The sequence below is a fragment of the Diprion similis genome, chromosome 9 (assembly GCF_021155765.1).
Source record: "Diprion similis isolate iyDipSimi1 chromosome 9, iyDipSimi1.1, whole genome shotgun sequence".
In the NCBI taxonomy this organism is placed as follows: Eukaryota; Metazoa; Arthropoda; class Insecta; order Hymenoptera; family Diprionidae; genus Diprion; species Diprion similis.
Window position 1 is genome coordinate 7149476 of NC_060113.1, and position 25725 is coordinate 7175200.

Here is a 25725-nt window from a genome sequence, read left to right on the forward strand (position 1 = left end):
ATTCAATGTTTCTTGAAATTTTTTTGGAATATCGCGATCTTCAATATTGCGAATTGAGTATATTTTTTTCAAGCAATCAGCAGCCAAATGTTTGAGTTTCTAATTTTTTTCCGTGGCTACCGTTCTACGACATCGTCATGGTTCGAAATGTTTCCTTCATATAATCACACGCAGGGTGTAAAATTTTACACCGTGTATAATCACGAGGCTGTGCCTGAATATCGTATAACATAAGTGCGTTTATTACCAGTCGGAAGTCGTATATAAGAAAAGTTGCGCGAACTGAAGTGGACGATAGTTCACCTTTCCGTTCTTGACAGTGACACACGTCTGCCGATCGATTGCGATATGCCTATATGCCTGCCTATAAGTATATAGTCTAGCTGCTAAATGATATAAATCAGGGGAATTCCATTTATTGCATTTCTCTTTTATTCAGTGTCATAATCGGATGACCATATTGTGTAAACTGGATCTCACCACCGATTACTCTCCACCTGCATTACATAAAAATTCGACACTTTTCTACTATAACCGAGTATACGGCATTGATTTAAAATTATTCGTGCATTTCCATTTTTTTTTTTTTTTTTTTTTTTTTTTTTATCAGTAGATAGCAGCGCACCTGACTCGACACTTAAGCCATGCACGATCGCCATTAACAGTTCGCGACTTGAAACATCCACACGCTTATACAGTGCGAGGAAGTACAGCAACGATCGGGAATAAATAACCAAGTGCAACAGCGGATTTATATTGTCGTCGGAAACAGCAAGGACAATACTAAACTCTCCAATTATGGCCGCAACGCATCTCGACGTCGGTCTACGATGTATCAAGTACCTGCTTTGTGCAGTAAACGCACTTTTCGTGGTCTGTATCGCTGTAGTATATAACACACTTTACTTAATTGTAAGGCTTCCGTGCACACAGAGTTACATCATTACCGCAGCCTTAATTAATTCAAAATTATTGGAGAGACTTACAGAAATTTGCACAAATTCATTCCATAATCCCAAAAGAATTCATACAATGTTTTTGATACTTATCAATATTCTTTTTTCAAATTAACTTTAAACTTCTCAACATGTTCCTCGCACTTTGTCCACGTGTATGGATCATCTTGACCTTGCGAAAGGAACGAGAGACATATTTTTATCGATATAAGCTATTCGCAATGTAATATTCGCTTGTGGATTTTTTCATTTGTTTTCGCAAATGTTTCAACCTTTGGACTGCATATTTTTCTAACCGGTAATTATCTGTCGAGCTATGATTCGATGCAATCGGAGCTGCATCAGACCAATTAATGTCAAACGGTGAATTATTTCTTTGATTCATTGCAACGGTTCTGCAACAGCAAACTTGGTATATAGTGAAAATTAATGCACGCAATTGGATTAAAGTTGACTCAATGACTCACAATTCAATTATACGATCGTGACAAACTTCGTTACATGTACTAGCCTAGATTACACTCCTTCTTATCAACAGTACGGATAAAGTTAGTCGCTTTTTATTCGGCTGCGTCATGAATAGCTGTTACAAGCAATCGTTGAGGAAATCGTTGTACTATGAAATACCTTACAAGTTTTACGAATACTGTAGGTACACGCGTATTTGTCTATAACGTATGAACAGGTGTAGATATACAGCAGTTTCATGAAACTCTTCAACAATGTCCAAATCATTTTTTTATCTTCTACGTCACTCGTTTCACGCGCAAACTCTGTGATGAAATAATCATTTTCACTAGAACGCATTTCATTTTGGTGGTATACCTGTAATGCGTCATGCTGATATTGATGTATTACCTGATATCTCTTACTATCAATGCGTCGATTTAATATTACAGCGTTGTTTAACGTAGTTTTTAAACTTAGGGTTTACGCATACTGATCGAAATCGACTATGATTTGCAGCGGTTCGATGCATCGAAAAAATTGACAGTTATTTGAAAAAAGCATTTCTTACTGTTTTAATATGACGTAAGTTAGACGAAATTTTGACTATTCATTAATAGAAACTTTTTATTCATTATTTTATGTATTTATTATGATTATTATTCATTTATTATTTATATTACTTTAATCTTCGTCACTTTTAGCTTTGCCGTGGAAAAAACTGTTACGATTGGAATGATTCGTCAAAATAATGACGTGATAAGATTGTTGAGACCCTGTATATTGAATATATTGATTAGTTGAAATTAATTCGAATACGAAATATCACTTATCTTAAAATAAAGTTCACGTGTTTCTTACGAGCTTAAGAAGGAAATATATGTATAAGCAGAGGACAGTATAGAAACTACACATATGGTTACTACTAAGAGTGTGTAACAGTTACATGAGTAACAGATAATAAGTGATCAGCAAGATGCGGACGACGTATGGCTGATCGGTTAGACGTAACACAGTTCTGTTCATTCGATGGAAATAATTTTTCTACATTATTATTCGTTAAATTATTCACGAAAATGTGTTCACTTTTTAAAAATACAAAGTCACTCAAAAGACACGGAAAGTAAGTATGGTGCGGTTGTAACTTAGATAACCACACTTGATATATTCCGTGTGTGGTTTCGTCACAAAGGAAATTCACCAGTTTCATATGAAATTTTTCTACATTGCAAATAAAATCGCCTGTTGACAGCAGGTCAATTTTTGGCAACGATAGACGTTGGGGTGCTTGATGTCCCACGTGGTACGGTACCTGCTTGAAAATCTCGACACTGTTCAGTTATTATATTAGTTCAGCAGAAAATTTAGCTACCAGTCTTTACTGCAATGCGCAGAAATGAGAAACGATTTTTTTCATGACGACAGAACTGATGTTTTATAAATTATCACTTCTTCTCGCATAAAATAAGACATATCGATTACACAGGTCAACAAGAACAAAAAACCATTTTTTTTTAGTTCGTTATTAATTAAATAAATTTTGAATCTAAACATCGAATAATAACAAAAATCTTCATTTATTACTTTTGTCTATTTACGTTGATAAATAAGTCCTTAAGTTTTTGGTTAATATATAGCTATAATATGAGTGCCTATATATACAGAAGAACAAGGAAAACGTTTTCACCGAGATGTGACGGACTTTGAATGACGTTATCAGGTGCAGTAAAAGAGAGCATGATAGGAGATTACGTTTGGAGTTCGATACGAGAACACACAAACATAGAAGAAGTGCGAAAAATATTAATTTTTGAACTTTGTTTATCAGTCATTTTACATTTGTAGTTTATCGTTAATTATATTGTTTTTGAATAATAGTGATTTAAATGCGAAACTAAAGTTTGTTTCATTGTTATTTACAATAAATGTTTGAAAAAATAGGTAAATTTTCTTAAAATCAGAAATATCCTTCTGGTTTCTACAAAAGCAAACTTTATCTATTGCAAAAAAAATTTCCTCCATTAGTTACGTGGAAGAAATAAAAATTTGACATCTAGAACACAGACTTAAAATTCGTGTTCACCGGTGTATCGCAGACTCATCAAAAACTTTATACATTATCGCCACGTGAAAATACAGTCTTCTTGAATAAAAAAATCCAATATTGACTTGTCACTAAGGCTGAAAACCTGTAGGTCGCGTTTTTTCACGTGTTGCGTGCAACTAAAAATTTCGCTGACAACGCAGTACACATGGAGTTGTATGCTATACTCATTAAAATCTAATCACCTGCGATTTTTTTTCTGTAGGTGTATTGTACTACGTAAGAAAACTTGTGTCAATTTTTTCTTTGAATTATGGCAATAAATCGTACTTAACGCCTCGTAAGAGAAATTTTTTTTTCAAAGATCAATGCGGCAGACACGCGAAATAAAAAATTATTCAATAATCGCTGTTGATCAGAGTCGATTGCCACCGTTCGATTTTGATCGGTGTACGTAGACCATTATATTATTTCAAATGTTTTCATTGTATATACATGTAATACGTTTTTTGTTGTCTCAAGATATAAATATCTGTAACCATGTGTATTATCAGCGCAAGCAACAATCGGACGATAAGATGTATAAGCCAAAGAGTATAACCACATTTCAGATATACCATACGGTTACACATACCTATACCGGTACCCTGATTCTGACTTATTTTTCATTCGTATCATGAAAGCGATGATAAGCGCGATCTATACCAATCAGAAGGCAGCTTTAAACGGAAAATCTTCTCTTCACGAGTGAAAAACAAGTCAGAATCAGGGTCCAGGAGGGCTATCATGTAAGACCGTGATTTTACTATTCAGACTTCACATTTCCCATCATCGAAGCATTCTAATTGTTTTGCAAAATTTAGTCAACTAATCAGGATGCAGGAATGGTGGGAAATATGAAAATGTGAAATATGAAAAGTTACATGATAGCCCCCCCCCCCTCAGGTGATTATATGAAAACGTATCACACCACTCGCCAACCAGCAGGAACCAAATTCTGACTTATTTTTCTTATCTGAACCAATCAGAAGGCGTCTTTAAACGGCAAATTTTCTTTTCAGAAGTGAAAAATAAGTCAGAATCAGGGCACAGGACAGAATTAATTTCTTGTGGTTTGTAATTTGGGTTGCCTACTTGCAGGCGGGTGGTGTGATTCGTTTCCACATAATATCCCGATATGCATAACTATTAGCTTGCAAATGGACATGAAACATTATAAGCTGCGAATACCGATTACTGTGATCGAAAATATCTACAATCTACATGGCGCTGATCAGTTTCTAAAATAATGATTCGACTGATATGAGGATAATTTTCTAAGGATTAATTTTCCGGATAGCTAACAGGGGTGATGATCATCTCGATTGCCACAACGATTTATGCCGTTTACGAAGACTTTTCGCACTTCCTTGATCCGACTTACTTCTCACCGGCAACTCTTCTCATGGTCGTCGGTGTGTTGATCTTCGTCATTGCCTTCATGGGATGCTGCGGTGCGCTCAAAGAGAGCACTTGCATGGTCTTAGTGGTAAGATTCAAGATTGATCGTTATTTATAAAAAAATTTCTGGTTACTTTATGAGATAAAAAGTTAAAACATATGTTTATTATCTTATAACTCCCACTTGCGGTGTAGTTTGCAGTGTCGATGTCTTTGGTGCTGATATTGGAAGCGTCCGCTGCGGTAGCTGCTTACTTTTTACAAGATGGAGTGAAAGATGTGCTTTCAGACTTAATTGACTCCAACATACAGCAGTACGAGAACAACCAGGAGGCTGCTTTCGCCGTCAACTTCTTGCAGTCGAAGGTTTGGAAAATACATAAAATTATTTCAAATTAAATTTAAAATCTTTCATAGCTGGCGGGTAAATCAAACATTCGAATAAATTTAATACAGCCGTCTATGAATTACTTATGATTTTATTTCGATTATGCAATGATTTGCAGCAGTCGTTAGTTATCAAGTTCAATTTCATTTCAAGTAGACCTCCAGCCAAAAATGTTTCAGTCACTATTATTGTCCTTAGACGAATATTAGGAACTCAGAATTTGTATGCTATAGAAATTCACTCGTACTTGTGTACGTATATTGCCTATTTTAAGGGTTCACTTTTGAACATCATGGCTTCGAATTATGAGGATGAATTTAGTAGCGTTATTTTAGTGACGTACAATGACCGAAATTCAGTAAACTACGACAAAAAAAAACATGCTCTTATTTTGAAAAGCTATTTCCAACAAAGTATCATTCTAAAATAGAGAAATAACCAGTTTTTCACCAATGCTTCGTCATGTTAACGTTACTAATCTCAGCCTCATTTCCAATTTTACAGCTTCATTGCTGCGGATACGAAAGTTACAAAGACTGGGATGGAGTGCTTGCAACCGACGAGAACGACATGGGGGTACCAAATTCCTGTTGCTCGTGGTACACCGCAGCTGATGATTACTACAACGTGACTATGTGCGCCAGCGTTTACGAGGAAGGCTGCATAAGCCGCATGGCTGTGATTATTCACAGGAGTGCATTGTACTTGGGTACCGGTGCGATCGCAATCGCTATGATTCAGGTGAGCCTCGTAACGATTATTAGTTATATATAGATCATCGCCACTTTGTCATGAGAAATCTATTCTCATTATAAGCGACTTTCTCACGTATTATTTATTAATTTTTGCCAATACGCAGATGACGGGAATAATGTTCGCCTGCATGCTTGGTCGCTCGATCCGAAGACAGAAGGTGGAGATAGAGAGACGTCGTTGGGAAGTACGCGAGAGTTTGGTGAACGGTTACCAGCAAATTGGAAAGGCAGATCCGGCCTCTACCTTCCCTGTAATTTACATGAAATCCCCAGATTTCCCCCTGAAACACCCTTACGATAATGCCAATGCTTAGTCGGCGCGTTATTTTTTATCGCCAAAATTATGTTTATCAACTTCGACACTTATATAGAGCAAATATAATAAATTACACCTTTATCCAGTCACTCTGAAGCTGCAAATTAATATTCAATGCACGATGCAGATCAATTCAATAACGGATTTGCATTGAAAACAAAAGAGAGATGTATATGTAAAATGTGAATGGGATGCAGGTGAGCAAAAAGAAACAATATTTTCAAAATTCAAACTTTTCGTGTTTTAGGTATATTTTCTATTTTTTAGAGAATATAATATGTGTATCTAGATTTAAGGGGGATTCAAAGCTTCGTGTCACAGGTACGATTTGCGATCCGAAATTCAAATGCTGATACTTTTTGGTTTAGTTAGTTTAGTCTTGTTGAAAAACTAAGAAAAAAAAAATTAAACATTCAAGAAATCCGCATTCTCTGAACATTTGACGTATCGGCACAGCTAAAAAGGAAGTCACTGCTCTACTTTAACTTACAGCAGAATTTTTCTCCTCCACAAGGCAACAATCGTAACATCCAGTTACACATGTACTTGTGCAATTTTTATATAACTTTGTAAATACGAGCAAAATTATTTACGTTACGTCGATTTCACCATAGTAGAAACAATATCCGTAATTTTAGCGCTAACGAGGTGCAATTACTATTGAGAAAGGCTAGGTGTAGCGTTTAAGTTGACTTTATAAATAACAGATATTAAAAGAGTATATATGTGTGTATATATACACAGAGGTATAAAGAAACATTTATTGCATTATTGATACTAATGTTTAAAACGGGTTTGCAAATTTATGAATGTGATTTACCCGACAATTTATAAATATAACTGATATTTATACTATGATATACATGTATGTATACAAAATATTGTAAAAAAATTAGAATAAATTGTAATTACACCGATACCTATGACTATTCGTCAAAACAATTTCTTACATGACCACTTAATCGGACAGGCGCAATAAATCAATTGTACAATATTCAAAGGAAAAATAATCATAATAATACCGATATACCTTGACCTGATAAATTTAAAAAAATTTACAAACATTTTGGCAATGAGAAAATTGGTGACGTTGTGGCTTTCTCACAACATTCGACAGTCGATATTTTAATATCCAACTAGAATGATTCAAAATTGAAAAAGGTGACTAATCTTCAAGCTATGATTAACATGAATGTAAAATTCACTTTATCTACAATTAACCATTTATAAAATGACCTAATAACTTACGATACAATATAACAGTGATTTCCATCACCAAAATATACTTGCTTTCTCTAAAATTTTACTACCTTCATCAAAATGATCACCACCTAGTAAATAAGGTGGCGTAAATTCACGATACGCGATGCAAACACGACGGCTTTGAACATCTTCCCTGAGTACAGCGTGTTCCCAATTGTACCTATTAGAAACAAATCAACAGTGTACCTAAAAATCACCGATAACTTTTTGTGTAGTTTTTTTTAAATATCTTACCTTGATGCACCATATAAAACCATGAGCGATCTTGCAGGCATTGGCAATCGCACGACTACATGTGCTAGATCCTCAGTATTGGGTTGGGTTTTCTTTGAATCCAAGACAGATTCGACAACAGATGGGTAAGTCGCGACGTCAAGCAAATTATAACGATGCAATGTATCTCTATAGGGTGTCATTGTGAGAACCGAGTCGCCGATGACGTTCACAGTGATGATACGCTCGCCCCAGATCCAACAGTCATCGATATGAGGATCGATTGACGCTCCGCGCTCAGGATTGTATTCAAGACTGCATTGTTCGATTGTTTTAAATCCTTGAAGCAATGGAACGTTTGCCAATTTTTCCTGTACGAATCTAGTTGTCGCAGGAAAACCAGTGAAATCTCCCAAACGAAGTCGACGCTTTTTAAAATTGCACTTTGGCCCGTAATTCTGCAAATTATGGTCAATTTCAGTTGGTATTTTCGAGCTTGTAAGTGAATTTAAGAAGATTTCAACGCAGCCTTCTGAAACACTTGAACAATGTAGAGGATTGAAAGATTGACATGTTTTAAATTAGGGCATTTCATTTAAACGAGATGCCCATACCTGTTTTCTGCGTCCGCTCTGCGAAAGGTCCCACGGCAATGCGTCGAGGTCTTTAATCAAGGAGTTGGCTTCATTTTTGCTTAAAAAATCTGGCTGAAACAATGATCGTCGTATTATAATTTATAATGATTGCTCAACTTTTCCACTAATAACAAATTTAGATTGCAAGTTTCAAAACTACATTAACCAATTATTTCACACTAGTATCATGTAAATGTATGAAGAGCACCTCTATGTAAACACCAGGATAGTCTATCGGCTCTCCAACGTGATTTGGATGTTGATTGCTAGAAAGATTCCATCCGGGCCAAGCTTTGTCGCAGTAAGAACAGTAGACGTAAGATTTTTTATCCTGAAAAATAAACGATTCAATTACCATGTGGCTAGATAGTTTTTCTCTATAAATCTTTACACGCTTTTGTTACAAAAACTGTAAAGAATTGCTATGAAAAATACAGTCATTAGGAGAAATTATCTTGATATAAATCTTGCTATTCTTTTGAATTCTTATTTTAGAATTAGTAGTCACATTTTCTGAATCTCTATCGAAAAACCATCATTTTTCTAACATATGTTTTTTCGTGTTTATGTGAAAAATTTCGGGTCTTCTTATATTATTTGATAATTTCTTTGAATCTTTGCCCTACAGTTCGACTTGCTATTTTTAGGAGAATTTCAATTTTCCACTCAAATTCAATTTTTTTTGTTAACCTTGCAATTCTATAAAGTCCAAATTTATACATTGGCAAAGATGTTCTTTTTTGTAGTGGTTGAAACAACACTATTTATAAAAATTTCTTACAATCAAGTGACAGGAAAATCTTTAAATAATTGAATTCTATCTCGATATTTATCATTTATAAATTTCTAAAAATTGAGGTTAGAATCGAATAAATTGTAGTTACTCGTAAATTATCGGCCAGTTTCATTCTCGATATGCCGTATTCGTTTTCGCAAATGAGACAGGTTCGAATCCCTTTGCAGCCGCATGGTCGAACCGTTTCCATACTATTTAATTCGTTGAATTTCCTAATAATTACTGCCGGCGACAGATGCGTGAACATTTATGCCCAGCATTCCTGAATCATGACGATCTAAATGATCCTCTCATATATTTCTCCCACCACAATGGATCTCCTATCATCTTTGGGGCAGAAAATCACGAAGATGTGAGAGTGAAAATCGTGATAATATAACGAGAAGCCAGATGGCGCCAGGAACTGGAGATCTTGACCTAACATAACCTCCTTTGTTTGTAGAACGACGAGTGTTTTTTTTATCGAATGCACGAATGTAACGATGATAACAATGGCGGCTGCCTTGTATTGCTGCGATCTGTCAAATAGTTTGTGTTCTAGTAGCTGTTCGACAATGACAGGACTCCGAGCGCAATGTTAATAAGTGTGAGATAAGGGTAGTGTGTTTGTTCTTGATGAAATTTAACGATCGTCAGAGCCGTCTCGATCATAACAATACGCGATCCCAACAACAGACAATGACGAACGAAATTTTATTTAAAAACCGCTTATGACCAGCTGACAATGTTTTTCAATTAGGAGTAAAAAAAGTTAGTGAGTATATTAATGGGCTTTATGTTCACCTGAGAATGTTCAGAACTGAGGAATCCTCGAAAGGCAGTTTCCTTCAGCAAACCAAGGCCGCAAGGGAGGAACGAGCCAATGAAAAACGCAGAGAAGCTGCTATTACATATATTCAAGCCAACGTCAGAGGATGGCTTGCTCGTATCAGATTCACCAAAACAATATTGTAAGATTTATTGTTTTCTCGGTTGATGTACAATTTTTTTCTTTTTTTAGCTAATTTCAACCTTTCAAATTATACTTGTCTCTGCTTTTTCGAGTAATATTGAACTATCTTTATGATCATAAGGTTTACTAATTGTATTAATTAATTTATCACTATCGTCACTAGTTACAACTTAAATTAGACACGGGATGAACAACAGACTTCGTATCAACGAGGAAAACAATTTATTAATATTTAATATATTATTTCAATAGGGAGGATTTCGACACGATTCTACCGGAGGAATTGAACACCGAAGGCACTGCGCAGTTGCATCCAGCGTTACAAGTTTACAAATTGATATCAAAATTCTTATTAATTTACAAAAAGGAAAGAGATGAGAAAAGATTGGAACGATTATGCAGGTAATTATTACCATTGTGACCCTGAATGTTGTGGAAATAGTCTTAACTCCAGACTCCTTGAACGAGCCTTGAAAATATACTAGGAAAATTCGTCAATTTTTTCTAAGATTTTAGGCTTGTGATTTTCATTTTTTATTATTATTATTTTATTTTCCTGCATGAACGAATTCAATTGATCCTGAGCGTAAGATTTCTCTATATTGTGTAATGGTTTTAAATTTAGGTTGCCTCTGTTGCGTATTATTTGTTAGCTTTCGAAAACCAACGAGCAGAAAGAATGATATGATTAGTCAATATTTCACGATCAATCAGCTGCACACTTGTACCAAAGCTTTTCATTTTCAAAGTATAAGAAATCAGTTAAACATTTTTTGAGACAAATAAAGCTAAAGCATTTGCACTTGAATTTACAGGAAAAATTTATTGGGAAAAATCATTATTAGTATAAAAAAGCTATGGAATTTTCAACGTTAATTAAACTGTGCAATCTGGTGTAAAAGTTCCTACATTACCCCTCTTTGGAAACTTTTTGAATACATTCACTTGATAAATGCTTTCAGATACCTCGTGCAGACATTAGATTCGGAATCCCTGAAGCTTTCTTACGTCGGTGTGGCACTAAACAAAGATTATTCGATATCATGGATATCTCAGATGAAGAGAGTACTTCACCATTGTCTGAGTGGCCTGGAAGATCTGAGGCCAGAAAGGCTCTCAGATCACAAATCTATCCTCTTAAGATTGCATACATTAGTTAGCTTTACCTCTGCTGGAACATGGGCCATCCTCAGAGTGAAGAACATGGAAAAATTTAGAAATGGGATGAACCAGCTTTGCGCCAACATCATGGGTCATCTTGTGAATTGTGGCTTTTACGCAGTCATGAAGGTAATTATCTAAGACATAATACCAATTGAATCCCACAAATCGCATGTGAAATGTATCGTCTTTTAAGTGGGGGGGGGGGGGTAAGGGTTTCAGCGTAAAAAAAAAACACTTTTTTTGTGAATTTTTTTCGAAATTATGGATCGAGCAAATTCATTGAAACCTTTTGTACATTATTGAGCATACTTTTAACAATATTCTGTAATTTTTTCATGCAGAAATATTGCCAAACAAGCCGGTGACAGAGCTTGCCCCAGAACGTCTTAGAAAAAAAACCATTTGCGGTGTTCACTATATCTCGGTCGGAAATTATCTGAAATCAAAATCCATTAAAATTTAGTCAAAGTATTATCAAATCCTCCCCCCAACGTTGTACGATTATTTTTTTTTTCATTTAAAAATTTTTGGTGGCCATCTAAAGTGTAAACTGCTATTTTCCACGAAAAAATTCCGCCATTTTGTGGGTGGGAAACCTCCTTAATGTTAAAAAAAAATTTTTAACTAAACGTCGGAGGGAGGTATTTTATATGTAGAAAATGTGTACCAAGTTTGGAATGAATCGGTCAAGTAGTTTGTAAATGGCAGTGAACACGGACTTCGAAAAAGTAGTTTTGAGAAAAACGCGTTTAAAGTTTATTGAGCTAAAAAAGTGAAGAAGAAAAGCTCTGTCACCGGCTTGTTTTGCAATATTTCTGCATGAAAAAATTACAGAATATTGTTAAAAGTATGCTTAATAATGTACAAAAGGTTTCAATTAATTTGCTCAATCCATATTTTCAAAAAAAATTCACAAAAAAACTGTATTTTTCTCACGCTGAAACCCTCACCCCCCCCCCCCCCCCCCCCTCAAGAGTTTTGCTCAGATCGACTCAAAATTTTGAGAATATATTCTTGGAATGTTTAACAATAAGATAAGACGTAAAAAAAAAAAAAAATCGATTTTTCGAAAGTGTAAACCCTCGCCCCCCCCCCCTTAATACAAATGAAACATTGTTTATAAGTTATTAAATAATTTTTCCATCACCATGTAATCAATGATGTTGCAGGTCCTTCTGGTGAGAGGACTCGGGAGAGCTACAATCGCGTTGAAACCAGTTGCATTATCAGCTGCTGTAACTATGTCGTTGAGGCCATTGATATCATCGCAAATGTCTGACAAGCTTGTTTCCATGTTTCTCATCAATGTCTGCAGTGTACCTGCTTTAATTCACCATTTGAATGTCATGTCGCCCGAGGTGAGTATAATTTTATTCCAACGTATCCCGTCCCAATATTCACCGGCATGATTAAAATTATCTGTGTATATTTTAACAGTGCATATCAGCGCTCACGAGCCATAATCTGTTTACAAGAAGTCTCGAGCTCTTGAATTCTGAACAAAATTTGAGAATAGTGTTCAACGCGCTGGAGGGTAATTATGCTCTTTGCTTGTTAGCTAATTTAATACAACTCGCTAACATTGAGAGAGATGAGGTGCTGAAGGATCTCTACTTTCCATCATTCACGGTAAGAACTTGATCTGTAAATCTTAAACTACGATAAGTGGGCGACTTTTGTTACTTAACATTGTATCTTTACTCTGCAGTTTGTTGTAACGAGAATGTTAGAAGCCTGTCAACAATACGTTGTAGCCAAACAGAGTAATTTGACATATTGGCATCCAGTCTTGGGATGCTTTGCACAAAGCGTCGATACTACTCTTCAGCAAGCCATTCCTCACGTGAAATTACAGCTGGCATGCTTGTGGAATGGAAAGATTGTATCACAGTTGATCGGTAAGCCACGTGTACCAGCTTTATTGTCTTATTTACTGTTTTTTCAAAGATGTAAACAACATCTCAATCCAAAAATGTGTCACAGATCGAATTCTTTTTATTAAATATCCTCTTGACCTATCAACTAACGAATGTGCTTAGGTTCTCCTTTGAGTGAACTAGTGGAAAAAGAGATGCAATACCAGCCTGACCAACAAAGTACATCTATCGGAACAAACATATTCCGTCGTGCCTTTTTAGAAGCTCGAACAAATAGAAACAACAGCAACAAAAATTACAGAAAACTAGGAAGCCCAGAAGCGACGAGAATAGCACTGATTTGTTCGTTATATCAAACCGCTCTGCATACGTTAACTCAAATGAAGCTTGATATTTTGACTGGTGAGTCAAGTCTGAAGTTCTTACAAAAATTAAACTTAGAATGTGTAAAAAGAGATTTTTTATGATGAGTTAAGAACAATGAATTATTCAATATTTTAACAGGCTTGTGCTATCAGGACAAATTTTTATACCATATGTGGTTATTCCTCTGTACGCTCGGTCCGTACTGTGGCTTGAAAGCATTTCTAGACCATTTAGCAGCTAACACAAAGTGCACTGCTCCGGAGTTTCAAATGTTGATATTATTTTCCGACTGTATGACGCATTACGTTACGTAAGTATTCGGAATCGTAGAAATTTATCGAATACATCAATGAATCAACTTTTTTCTCTATAGAATACTGGATGACATGGAAATGTACGAACAGCAGTTTCCGTTCAAGCTTTCAGATTTTATAACAATGTCATACTTCTTGAACCAATTTTTGTACAAAGCGGTACTGAACAATTTATTTGGTGAGTCATCTATCTATGGCTATCTAAACTTTAAATTCGCGTAGAACAGTGTCGGACATTTGATTAAATTGTTTTGTATTCGGAACTTGTGTTATATACTAAAGTTCTAGATGTTACAGATGTTAAGACTGTATCGAGTAATCCTCTCTTTACATCTCTTCACACTCTTTTGATGGCATTATATCGGCGGGACTGTCGGAGAACCTTTTGTCCTGATGGACATTGGTTGGCAAAGTTAAGTATTTACGCATATAATTATTTCGTCTTATGTTGGTTTTAGTGGTTACTCAATTAGGAATTAGATAACTGCTACAGTTACCAGCTGTTACATTTTATCAAAGAACGCAAATGACGTATAAAATTTTTTTTAAACAGGAGGTTCGTGTCTCAGGATTTCTTGCAGACTTGGAAAAAGGGCGGAGAGGAGCCGCGTTGTTGTTATCAAAGATGCCACATGTTATTCCACATTCCGAGCGTGTTGTACTTTTCCGTAAACATGTTTCTGATGAAAAGGCAGTCCTTGGTCTGACTGTGAGTGCTTGTAACAGTCCGCCGTCTACTTTGATAGCTGTTCACAGGTGAATAGATCATTTACTCGCATAATTGTACGTTTTACTCACTCATTTTCAATGGTTTGGTTCAATAATTTCTGGGTATGCATTTTCTAACTTGTAGATCTCGTATTGTCGAAGATGGTTATAGGCAGCTTGCTATGCTGCCCTCGCAGGCTTTGAAAGGAGTTATAAGAGTGAGATTTGTCAATGAACAGGGCCTCGATGAGGCAGGCATAGATCAGGATGGTGTATTCAAAGAATTCTTGGAGGAAACGATCAAGAGAGTATTTGACCCTTCCTTGAATCTATTCAGAGCCACGACTGAGAACAGACTGTATCCTTCACCAACATCTTCGATGCAGGAGAATCATCTTCAACTTTTCGAATTTGTCGGACGTATGCTTGGAAAAGCTGTGTACGAAGTGAGTGGGGAAATGTTTGATATGTATATAATGTTTAACTCTTGCGTGAGCTACTTTTGAATGTTATTAATCACTAGCTGATTGTCAAGTTTTGAAAGAATTATAAAATCTCCATACATAACGTTTAACGAATTCAATGTAATCTATCAGGTAGAAGCACAGTTTTGAAAAGAGATTATTGTACTTGGAGCAAAACATAGTAAACTTTAAGGTAATCTGCGGATGTGGGTTTGAGAACTTAATCTTTCAGTAGAAAAAACTCATTATTCAAGTGGATCTATCGATATTTTGATCTATCATGTTCCTAATACGTAATGATTATATTTATTTCATAGGGAATCGTAGTTGACGTACCATTTGCGTCATTTTTCGTTTCACAATTCTCCGGTCAAGCTGGTGGTGCTCTTTATAGTTGGCTTGACGAGTTAGCCTCTCTGGATCGAGATTTATACCGAAGTTTGACATTGGTGAAGCATTTCAAGGGTGATGTAAGGCAATTGGAACTCACATTTTCTCTCGATGAAGATGTTCTTGGAAAGCTTGTGACGCACGAGCTTGTCCCTGGTGGACGAGCAGTCCCAGTAACGAATCAAAATAAAATCAATTACATACATCTGATGGCGCATTTTAGAATGCATACGCAAATCAAAGATCAAACTTCTGCTTTTATCAAAGGATTCAGATCGATCATCAATCCTGATTGGCTCTCACTTTTCTCAACACCGGAGGTGAGTTATTTGTAACAATGTTAAACGTAATAGTTTAATTTACTCATGCGAACATCAGGCACTGAAAATTTTTACACCTTGGAACACAGATTTTAAAAACAGAAATAGAAATCTGATAAAAAATTTTTTACGAGTGAATACTAATTCATGCTGGCATCCAATTTACAGTTACAGCGGCTAATATCTGGTGACAATGTTCCACTGGATTTGAGAGACCTTCGTCGTCATACACAATACTATGGCGGTTTTCATGATAGCCATCGTGTAGTCTGTTGGCTTTGGGATATCCTGGAAAAAGACTTTTCCGAAGAAGAAAGAGGCCTTTTTTTGAAGGTAATCATTGCCGGGCGATCGTTTCAAGTTTCAACTGCATTTTCATGCATAATTGATTGTGTGATCGGAGGTTGACCTTACCTTCATTTCGTTTGTAGCTAAAACCAACATTCATCTTTGTATATTTCAGTTTGTTACGAGTTGTTCGAAATCTCCTTTGTTGGGATTTGCACATCTAGAACCACCATTTTCAATACGATGCGTTGAAGTCGGTGATGATGAAGATACTGGCGATACGATTGGTAAGTTTTACTTATTTTCTTGATGTGTGCCAGAATATGAGCAATGGATGAAAAAAGGTGATAAATCAAAAAATAGAATTTCGAGATCGCCAGTAAAAAAAAGTGGTAAAAGTAGTAAATAGCACGTTTAGAGAGTACATCGCTCTTGAAAATCACAATACAATCTTTTTTTTAACATCATTCTCAAAGCGGTGATTAAAGACAGAAACTTGATAACTTTTTCATTTGAATCGTCAACTCAGTAACTTCATATTCATTCAAGAAAACATCCATTTAGTTTAAAAAATTAAAAAGGTGGTACCAATAATGCGGAGTGATATACTACCAAAAAAAAAAAAAATAATACGTCGTCATATAATCTACGAGACATTCTGTACAGCGCGCTGAAAGCAGAACTTGATGAAGAAAGTAATTTTTTTATCTAGCAAAACGCAATATTCTCATTATTAACGACTTTCTTTTTCGAATTTATATTCCCAGCATGCTATGCAGAATTTAACTGTGTACCTTGAATTGAATTTTTATCCAAACCATTGGATGGGTTTCGAAATTTCATGTTCACCGTTTTGAAAAACGGTAATCAATTTACAAGTTGAAATTAATACCTACATTTTTAGCCGATGCCAACTCCATACAATTAATATTCCTTCGTCTTGTTTCGATCCTGAGATGCTTTTCTCTTCCTTTTGAGCTCAATTCGATCCTTTTTCGTTGCCATTGAAGCAGAGTATCCAGCAGGTGTCGTGTGGATCATATTTGTTCTCGTATGGTTCAGATGGTATAAGTCGCTTGAACATTTCGACCATACCATCTACTACCATTTTTCCGGCACTACCTATCCTCGACACTGTTCAGTATTTACCTCTTTTTGCTGCTTTTCAAACATGAATCACTATTTGATCATGAACATTCTTTATAATGCACTTCGGTGAATCTATAAATCTCCAAAACACTTCTAAGCCTGATGGACCGACATCTATCGACCACGTTGCAAATGCTAAACGAAAGTTGAAAATTCTATACATGTGTCGTGATTTACTTTTGTCAACAAAACGCTCACTATTGTCTAATTCTTCATCGATATTCTTGACTTTGGGGTTTCAGCATTTCTCGAATTTAACTTTAAATTAGTTAGAACGTTCGTCTTCTTACGACAACTGTCGTGTTCCATGTTGATTTCTCATATATTTCAGGTATCATAATTGCATGCCACTCTATTTTATTACCCCAGGATTTGAAAATAAGGAAACAAGCCAATTCAAATCCGTTATCCAAATACTACCTCCCATTTTATCATTGTTACTTCATGGTGAAACAGCCCACACCCGTGCAATATCTACAGAGACAGAAAAATCCGAGTCAATATCTGAAGATAGATTTTATGTCGGTTTAATTCCTTTTTTCATCCAACACATCGAGTGGTGTACAAAATAAAGTCGCTATAATCTACATCCAAGAGATGAAAATTGAATGATTTTTTCGTATCAGGAAGTGTAATCAGAGGATTTTTCACAATACGTAAAAAGGATCCTCAGAATCGTCTTCCAACATCTTCGACGTGCTTCAATTTATTGAAGCTACCAAATTATCAGAAGAAAAGTACGCTACGTGAAAAACTACGATACGCTGTCACAAGTAACACAGGCTTTGAACTCTCTTAAGGCAGAAAACCATCGGAATTACAATCTTATTGCACATATTATTTCAGTTAGATGTTCAATGCAAGTTTAGTTCAAATTAGTTTAACATAAGACAATCGTGCACAATACTATGAATTCACATTATCCACGTATAATAATATAGATGTGTATTATAATTCGGATAAGCACGCATTTCTTGTTTATCGCTGCGCTAATTTTTTCTTACAAATCATTCGAATGATGTACAAAATTCTGTAATTATTCTTTTCAAAATTTCCGAAAATAGCGCAGCAGTAAAAATATAGTATAATCGTCAAAAAAAATGTATAATAGTGCGAAAAGGGGTTGTTGAGTCATGTTAATTAGATTTTAATAACATGTGAAAATATGAACGGTGCCGTTAGGGAGTTGTATGCATTTTAAATGGGCCAGTATTTTTGACAGCATTGGGTCTTAGTTGGATTTCTTAGTTAAGAAATTTTGTGACGGTAGTCTTTTTCTCCAACCATAATCATCCCTTGATACCTTGGTAAAAGAATGAATCAGAAGTTTTTTAAATTGAGTAACATGATCCTACAGTATCTAGACTATGTCTAGTGTTGAGAAAAATTCTTTAGACAATATTATTGTTTTCCTTAAAATATTTCACACACCATTGAGTCAAGTGGCGTGTCTTGATCTACATATTTTCAGTGTCGTCCTAAATTATACTTTCCCATTCTGAGGTGTAATAGTGTACATTTATAATGCGATCGATCTTGGAAGAAAAAAATTCACCAAACAGAGCAACAAAGTAAATATTATCAAACAACAACAATAATCAAATTCACGGATCAACTAGAATATTTGAATAGCGTGTTGTTTACACCTCAGTCACGTTTCTAACGGGTCTGCCTAAGCTTGACGCCTGAAAAACCGATGGATTTTCAATATATTTTATTGACGCGGGTATTGAGATGAGAAGGTCGGCCTTTCACACAAAGTCATTATGTAGTCTTGACAACGGTCAGTTTCTTTTTTCTTCAAAAATATATATAAACAACATTGATGTTTTTATTTAAACAAAGCATAAAAAAACAAGAAAATGTAATTTTAGTATAATAATGAAGCTCTCGAATGATCGGATTCTTTCATCAAATTTCGAACACTTCAAAATTAATTTTTATCGTCCGAATGGAATATAATCTGGGAAAGTCCCGGATTGAGTATAACCCAGCGGAGTTCTGACCTGTTCCACTAAAATGATCATAACTCGATGAATTTTCGAGATTTTCATACATTCCTTTCTCCATTTCGAACTTAAGATTCTGTGCTATAAGAAAAGGTAAAAAAAAAGACCACCGTCGTAGCGTTTTTTTAAATTTCAAAGCTAGGCAGACCCTTCATATCCTCATTGTATCTATTCTTCATCGTAAAACTGAACTTGAGAGCTTGCAATATTACTGAGCAACAATGTGCTTACTAGGTTAGAAATTTATAGTCAAATAGTAAGTAGAAAAACAGGAGTAAATTAAGAAGAGAAAAAGAATTGGTTGACGAAAATCTTGAAGCGTATGTACAGCCCAAAGAACAGTTTTATGAAAGATTCTGTGATGTATGTTCTGGTGCTTGGTGAAAAATTAATAAGAAGATCTATTAAACTTTTCTACCCTGACGTAGAAAAGGTGTTTCTGTGACTTTGTGAATGCTGATCAAAGTGGTAAAGTGGTTTGTTTACCGATCCTGTTGGCAGAAAAAAAATATATATATATATAACAATACAACTGAAATCTTGAAGAAATTTTGTGTCAACTGTACAAATGGGTTTTTATTCGTGTAAAATTCATTCAGAATCTAGCTCATTTCATACAATTATCTCATTCAATGTCACACACTCTATGTTGGATTTGGAATATTTATATCTCAATGTCTAATGTAGTAACAATTGGAATTTGAATTGAATTTCGAACAGAATTGAGCTGTTTCTGAATGAATTTGAAACAGACCAAAGATAGTAATGACTAAAAATAGTAGCTAACCAAATGTGAGTGTAAATCATTAGATTATTAATATTAAAAATATTACAGATAACGAATTATATTAAATTCAGAATATTTTCCTACCAGTATAAATGTCGTGTACGATTATAGATGGTTATGTAGTGTTTTTTACAAAATTAATTAATTTTAGAAAAGAAGCTTTCGAAATTGTTGTATAAACATATATTATATTCAAACCATTTAACATCTGAAGATGAAGTTATCGTTGAATATTTATTTTTCTAAATTCATTGATTGAATCGAGTGTTTGTAATTAAAAATAATGATAAGATATCAAGCAGTAACCAATTATTGAGCTATAAACAAACAGTAACTATAGTGATATTGCTGGTCGTATGCTTAAACAATTGTGTGTACATGTCATACCGCAAATTGGCAAATCAATCTGAACAATCTTAGCGTTTTATTTATGTTAATTATTCGGAAATATTGCCAATATTTTCTCTCTTCGTTGATCTTTGACTTACAGACGTTGAGATTCTGTCATTAAATCATTTATTATTATTATTATTATTATTACTATTACTATTACATGTACAACATGCTTCGATATTTCCGAATGCAAACTTGTTTTTCATCGGCTAATTTGTCGTATACCGGATTGGTTCAGAAATTATTATAATCAATGTTGTTGATATCTATTGTCGTTATCATTTATGCAGATTTTTATAAGCGAATACCAGTAATAAATTCAAGGTAGTTTCAGAACCGATGAACAAGCATTAGACAATTAATATTATTGCGGTACGTGCAAGCTCGAAAGAACGATTTTTTTCTTCAATTCGTTGAGAATGTATTTTAGCACTGTAAAAGCTTTTTCTTCATCCAAGTTATTTGCTCTTCGCTTTCGTCACTCAGCTTATGGCTGAATTGAGTAATTTTTTGTTTATTGAAAAATCAAACGTTGTACATGTATTTTTGAACTTCGTGAAGATTTCTTCAGATATGATTATAAACGAGGCGTTTATGATTTTTTTTTATTTTCTTCATTAATATATGAATTATTGTATGTATAAATTTTCAAGTGATAATTGAAGAGAAAATTTTGTACAGTTATTATTCTACATAAGTATATTATATTATTAAATTACTTACATGCTTTGTAAATTTGTGTCAATAACTTTGCTAATTATAATTATATATATAATGCAAATAATTTTTCGTATAATTGTCATGTATATTGTTGCTACTATGTAAAGAAGAAGAAAAAGAAAACATGAAAAAACCATCGGTGTGTAGTTACATTGATTACAACGTAAATTATCACCTTCGCAAACATATAGTTACTTTTAGGTTTTTAAATCAGTTTAAGTTTTTCATTAAACTCTAATTTTCATACGAATGTTAGATCTGTCAGGCATTACATGCTCTTGTAATCCGTTTTAATTTCTTCTTCTTTTTTTATCCTTGCAAATGTTATGACTAAAATACAATTATCAAATGTAAATATAATATTCATAAACATATCGATCTACCTATCAATTTTTTCATTGATTGATTATCGATTTGTAAAATTCCGAAAGAATTACGCAAACTGGATAGAAAAAGTCAAAGTTACAAACCAAACGCATTAAATACCGAAAACTTTAAGGATTGGCTTTTATTCATGCCTTAATCAGAATTTTAATTACACGGACATCTAATCCACGTAAAGCGGTGATATACGAGGCAGCTTACGAATTTTAAATCCGGTTTTTACCTCAGGCTACCAAAGTAAATCGGGCGTGAAATTTTCCATTTAATTTTTTTGTTTCTTGAAAATTTGATTGTTTTTTGTTGATAAATTACGAAAAAAAAACAGGCTGTCTATACAGGCAGCGCTGCTAAGCGTAGAATACTTGCGCAATCCGATACTGCGCATCTGCACATTCATCTGTTTCAACGTAGGGGGAGAGACTCGAATTGTTTTGAATTATTCGATTGCGCAAGGATTTCATGCTTACAATCCTATACTCTTTGTACCCGAGTTCGGTCTCCTGTCTCTAGTCTTCTTGATTACGCGCTTTTTCACGAAGCACGAAATTGAGGTTAGGGTTGTGCAATTTCAGATTTGTTTGCTACAGCGCATGCGCGCGGTATGAAAAAGACCACTTTCAACTCCTAGGACTTGAAAACGTGGTCTCTTCTGTATTCTGCGCATGCGCAATCGCTGACTCACACTGCCGTTATAGAAACGGGTACTTTGTGTACGGAAAACACGCACGGAAAAACGGGTAAAACATGCTTGTGTTATATAAAATTCACTTTCGACCAGAACCAATACTTTTATAATATCATAAAAATTATTCAAATCCCGGTCTCTGCATGAGGGTTTTGAAAGTTTGGAATTTGAGAAGCTTTTCAATTTCGAGTAATTGTTTACTAGCTTGATATATTATACATTTTTCATGAAATGTTGACTTCAAGCTCAATGCGCTTTTTGCTCAACGTATCTCGACTGGTTACTCGATTTTCGAATATATTCATCTTACACTCTATACGCGTTCACCTACTATTTTCAGTTTTTTGACCTAAACTAGCAAAATGCGAAATTGAAAATATTGCAATTTTCAGTAAACCGTTATCGTGCCGGCGAGAATCCCGTTTGAGAAAAAAATTCATTGGCATCTTTAAGTACGTGAAAAATTATGATTTCACATACAAACTTGCAAATTTATGACAGAAATTCATACATTTCATCGTGATATTTAAGCTGAAATAAAACTACGCTCTTTACCTGTACTATTATAAAAATTATTGCACTGGTTAAGAAATTTTTCGCGTCCATTGCAGAAGAAATAGAGAAACGCATATTCGCAATATTAGCAGCTATCCACTGCCTACCTGCAAAAGGTAATATACCATTGAAACGCTAAGCCGAAGGGTTCGAAACAGAATATACCTGCACTTTCTTCTGAAAAGAAAAGAGAAAGAGATTAGGAAATTTCGTTTGTCTTCGGACTTTGGTTCGAACGAGCTATATATTATTTTCGAAAAGTTCATTTATGACTCACCAAGTAAGCATCAGGTATTTATATAGCCGAAATTGCCGGGCTTAAGACGTTCTTCGGACTTCGGTTTTTACCTACCCAGGTTTTATACCTGCAGGGCGCAGTCGCCAACGAACATCTGTCCGAATCATTCGAGCTGACAAGTTCACCGCATTCAAATATGAAGGATAATCCGGGGTAATCGCTCGCATTTAGTGTTTCCTTCCCTCCTTCATTCTCAGGTTGCACCTGCAGGCCAACATTATTTGCCAAATTTGAAAATATCGCTCGAGTAGCTTGTACGACATGCATTTATACGAAAGGTTTCGAGATTGATACGACCTGTTTGTGATTTTTTTCCAATGCAATCTACTTTTCAGATATGAGCTGATCAAATTGTTCTCACAAAAGTAGAAAAAACGGGTAACTTTTTGTATGCAGGACTATAAATTCCAAAGCCGGGTCGATTTTGGTAAATATTATTGTCTCTGAATGAGTCATTTTTCGCACTTTTCACAAAGAATTAGTCATCCAAACGATGGTTCAAACTAAACGAAAGTTAACTGACTCAGAATGCTGGAGGTACAGGAATTTATCTGAAGAATTCCTCGATTGTTGTGCAATTTCAAATTTATTGTTACTTTAGCCTCGATTTTCGCGATCTCTTTCTTTTCGCAGAATAAACTTTCTGTAGTATAAACAAATGAATTACCGAGTGAAAAATAATTCTGATAATCACGAACGAAGAATTTCAATTTTATCCAATTTATCAAAATTGTATTTTGCATTTTCTATTTCAAATAGATTCAAACGTGCGCGTTCTATTTTTTTTATTTTAAACGTACAAATGTATGAATTCAACCATTTGTAAAGTACCTCTATTGAAATGAATTTTAACGTTTTAGAAAAATTTCGCGGCCAATAATCTAGAACTATAATCTCTTGGATTGGAATAAATAAAGATAAAATAGTAAGGTCTTCATTTAATTTTCAACTCAAAGAGAGTTTTTTTCGCAATGGATCAATTCTTTCGTTCTAATGAAGTAGCAATTCGATAAATATCGTATCAAATATGTCTACCCGTAGTTTTTCGGAGAGATAAGAGCGCTTTAAATGATATTCTACTAATAAACAGCGTTTGATTACAGTGCTTACAATATTTTGTGAATAACTATTTGACTAGCCACATCTAGGAAGAATCTTTAAAACTGCAGTCCTTCGTAATTAAAAAACTATTCTTGAATTACATCGTCCATACAATTTACCCGATCATTTTCATGCAGTGCAATGCAATGGTAATGTGTTCAACGAGAGACACATCGCGAGTCCATTGCTGGAAATACTTCAATAGATTCATTTAAAATGAAAAATGGAAAATACTTTCAGAAATATAATTTAAATGGATAAATGTAAATGGTTACTTTGAGAACATTTAAAATATTAAATGCAAAATGCCATTAAAGTACGTTTTAAATATCTATTTTAAATGAAACAATTACAGTAGTGTTCAGGGTCGAACATAATATGAGGAACTGCGGGTTTGATATTTTCATATGTATTTTTCATTTTCCATTCCAAATGCTTCGCTAATCGAAAAGCTGACGGACCGAAATTCAAATTCGCGTCGACATTTCGTCGAATGAGTTAATAAAACGAAAAGTCGATCGAGCTTTGTGCGTTCACGCGAGAGCCGAAATATCCAAGGAATTCCTAACGGCATTCGAGTCAATCCGCGGGTAGAAATATGGTTTGAAATTTTCGTATCTCCCCCCCATATTGTGCGCGTGATCGTTCTGCGCAGGTCACGTGACGGCCTTTGTGCAGCTGGCGCTGCCCTCGGTGGGGAGAAGAGACTAACGCGAGTTGACAGACAGGCAGTGGCCAGCAAGCCTTGGCTGCGTAAGGACGTTCCCGTCAGTAAAACAGCAGTAACTAAAAGCAGATCAGATATACGCATATGTACATATAAATGTACATACGTATGTCAATCCGTCGCGTACGCGTGTGAGGAGTAGCCAAATAGTGTGCCTGTGTGTGTGTGTCGTGTGTGCGTGGGTGATTTGTTGTTTTACTTTGATTTCATTTTTATTCCTTTTAAAAATCTACCTTGTTGTTCCGAGGAGAGGTTAAGGAGTTGTGTAGAAAACGAGGAAACCACACGGAGAAAAGTCACGCATCACGTCTCTTGCTCTCTGTCTTTCCCGCCCTGAGAGGAAAAAAATCGCGAGCATCGGGTTTCGGTAATTTCTGGCCCGTTGTTTCGTTCCCCCCTCCCCCTCCTCCTCCTCCTCATCCTCCTACTGCCGACCAGAGTCACTGCCAGCAGCTGAGCGAGCGAGTGCACGTCGCCTTTCTGTATGTCGCGCCGAGTGTCGTCGTCTATGTGTAGTTGTGCGATCGCGCGTGCGACGAGAAATATAACCTGATGTGAGTGAAACGCTGGATTTAAACCGCCTTTCAGTTTTCTGGAATAACCTAACCTGTATCTCGTTACTGGTAATTTCGTCCTTCGCCCGATCGAGACCGGAAAAATCGCAGAAGAGCGTAAGGTCGGTTCGTCGCTTTCTTTTCTTTTCTTTTTTCATTTCTTTTCTTTCGGGTTCGAACGAGGCTATTGTGTACGCCAGGAGAAACGGAAAAAGCTCTCTGTGAAGAGGAGAAGAAAAAGAAGAGAAAGAAGCGACAAGAGTAAAC

The 25725-nt window shown here is 35.3% G+C and overlaps 3 protein-coding genes across 4 annotated transcripts; 2 read left to right on the top strand and 1 right to left on the bottom strand.

Moving 5' to 3' along the window:
* The first annotated feature begins 248 nt into the window (after window positions 1–248).
* Window positions 249–7265, top strand: LOC124410226 (CD63 antigen). Its single transcript, XM_046888436.1, has 6 exons — window positions 249–370; window positions 611–873; window positions 4787–4975; window positions 5083–5253; window positions 5780–6016; window positions 6135–7265. The coding sequence occupies exons 2-6, from the start codon at window positions 799–801 to the stop codon at window positions 6342–6344; spliced, it is 882 nt and encodes a 293-aa protein (XP_046744392.1). The 5' UTR covers window positions 249–370; window positions 611–798; the 3' UTR covers window positions 6345–7265.
* On the bottom strand, window positions 6774–9496 carry LOC124410225 (alpha-ketoglutarate-dependent dioxygenase alkB homolog 4). 2 transcript variants are annotated; one of them, XM_046888434.1, is made up of 5 exons: window positions 9342–9496; window positions 8666–8788; window positions 8437–8529; window positions 7844–8280; window positions 6774–7769 (listed from the first exon to the last, which is right to left on the bottom strand). In XM_046888434.1, the coding sequence occupies exons 1-5, from the start codon at window positions 9441–9443 to the stop codon at window positions 7619–7621; spliced, it is 906 nt and encodes a 301-aa protein (XP_046744390.1). In that variant the 5' UTR covers window positions 9444–9496; the 3' UTR covers window positions 6774–7618. The 2 variants fall into 2 exon arrangements, with proteins under 2 accessions (XP_046744390.1, XP_046744391.1); XM_046888435.1 differs by lacking the exon at window positions 8437–8529.
* Window positions 9497–9643: 147 nt separating this feature from the next.
* LOC124410224 (ubiquitin-protein ligase E3B) lies at window positions 9644–19105 on the top strand. The gene is made up of 16 exons (XM_046888433.1): window positions 9644–10203; window positions 10458–10607; window positions 11168–11495; window positions 12539–12727; window positions 12807–12998; window positions 13078–13267; window positions 13409–13648; window positions 13751–13922; window positions 13986–14104; window positions 14224–14339; window positions 14480–14682; window positions 14780–15080; window positions 15416–15808; window positions 15977–16141; window positions 16272–16383; window positions 17872–19105. The coding sequence occupies exons 1-16, from the start codon at window positions 10043–10045 to the stop codon at window positions 18042–18044; spliced, it is 3204 nt and encodes a 1067-aa protein (XP_046744389.1). The 5' UTR covers window positions 9644–10042; the 3' UTR covers window positions 18045–19105.
* Window positions 19106–25725: the final 6620 nt, after the last annotated feature.

Bases quoted from the DNA above. Each gene is read 5' to 3' on its own strand.
- LOC124410226 (XM_046888436.1), top strand. From the start codon at position 799: ATGGCCGCAACGCATCTCGACGTCGGTCTACGATGTATCAAGTACCTG. The intron at 874-4,786 runs GTCTGTATCGCT...TTTTCCGGATAG, and splicing joins CAGTAAACGCACTTTTCGTG to CTAACAGGGGTGATGATCAT. The intron at 4,976-5,082 runs GTAAGATTCAAG...CTTGCGGTGTAG, and splicing joins GCACTTGCATGGTCTTAGTG to TTTGCAGTGTCGATGTCTTT.
- LOC124410225 (XM_046888434.1), bottom strand. From the start codon at position 9,443: ATGGAAACGGTTCGACCATGCGGCTGCAAAGGGATTCGAACCTGTCTC. The intron at 8,789-9,341 runs GTAACTACAATT...TTTATTTTTCAG, and splicing joins AACTGGCCGATAATTTACGA to GATAAAAAATCTTACGTCTA. The intron at 7,770-7,843 runs GTAAGATATTTA...TGTTTCTAATAG, and splicing joins GTTTTATATGGTGCATCAAG to GTACAATTGGGAACACGCTG.
- LOC124410224 (XM_046888433.1), top strand. From the start codon at position 10,043: ATGTTCAGAACTGAGGAATCCTCGAAAGGCAGTTTCCTTCAGCAAACC. The intron at 10,204-10,457 runs GTAAGATTTATT...TTATTTCAATAG, and splicing joins AGATTCACCAAAACAATATT to GGAGGATTTCGACACGATTC. The intron at 16,384-17,871 runs GTAAGTTTTACT...TTTTCGTATCAG, and splicing joins AGATACTGGCGATACGATTG to GAAGTGTAATCAGAGGATTT.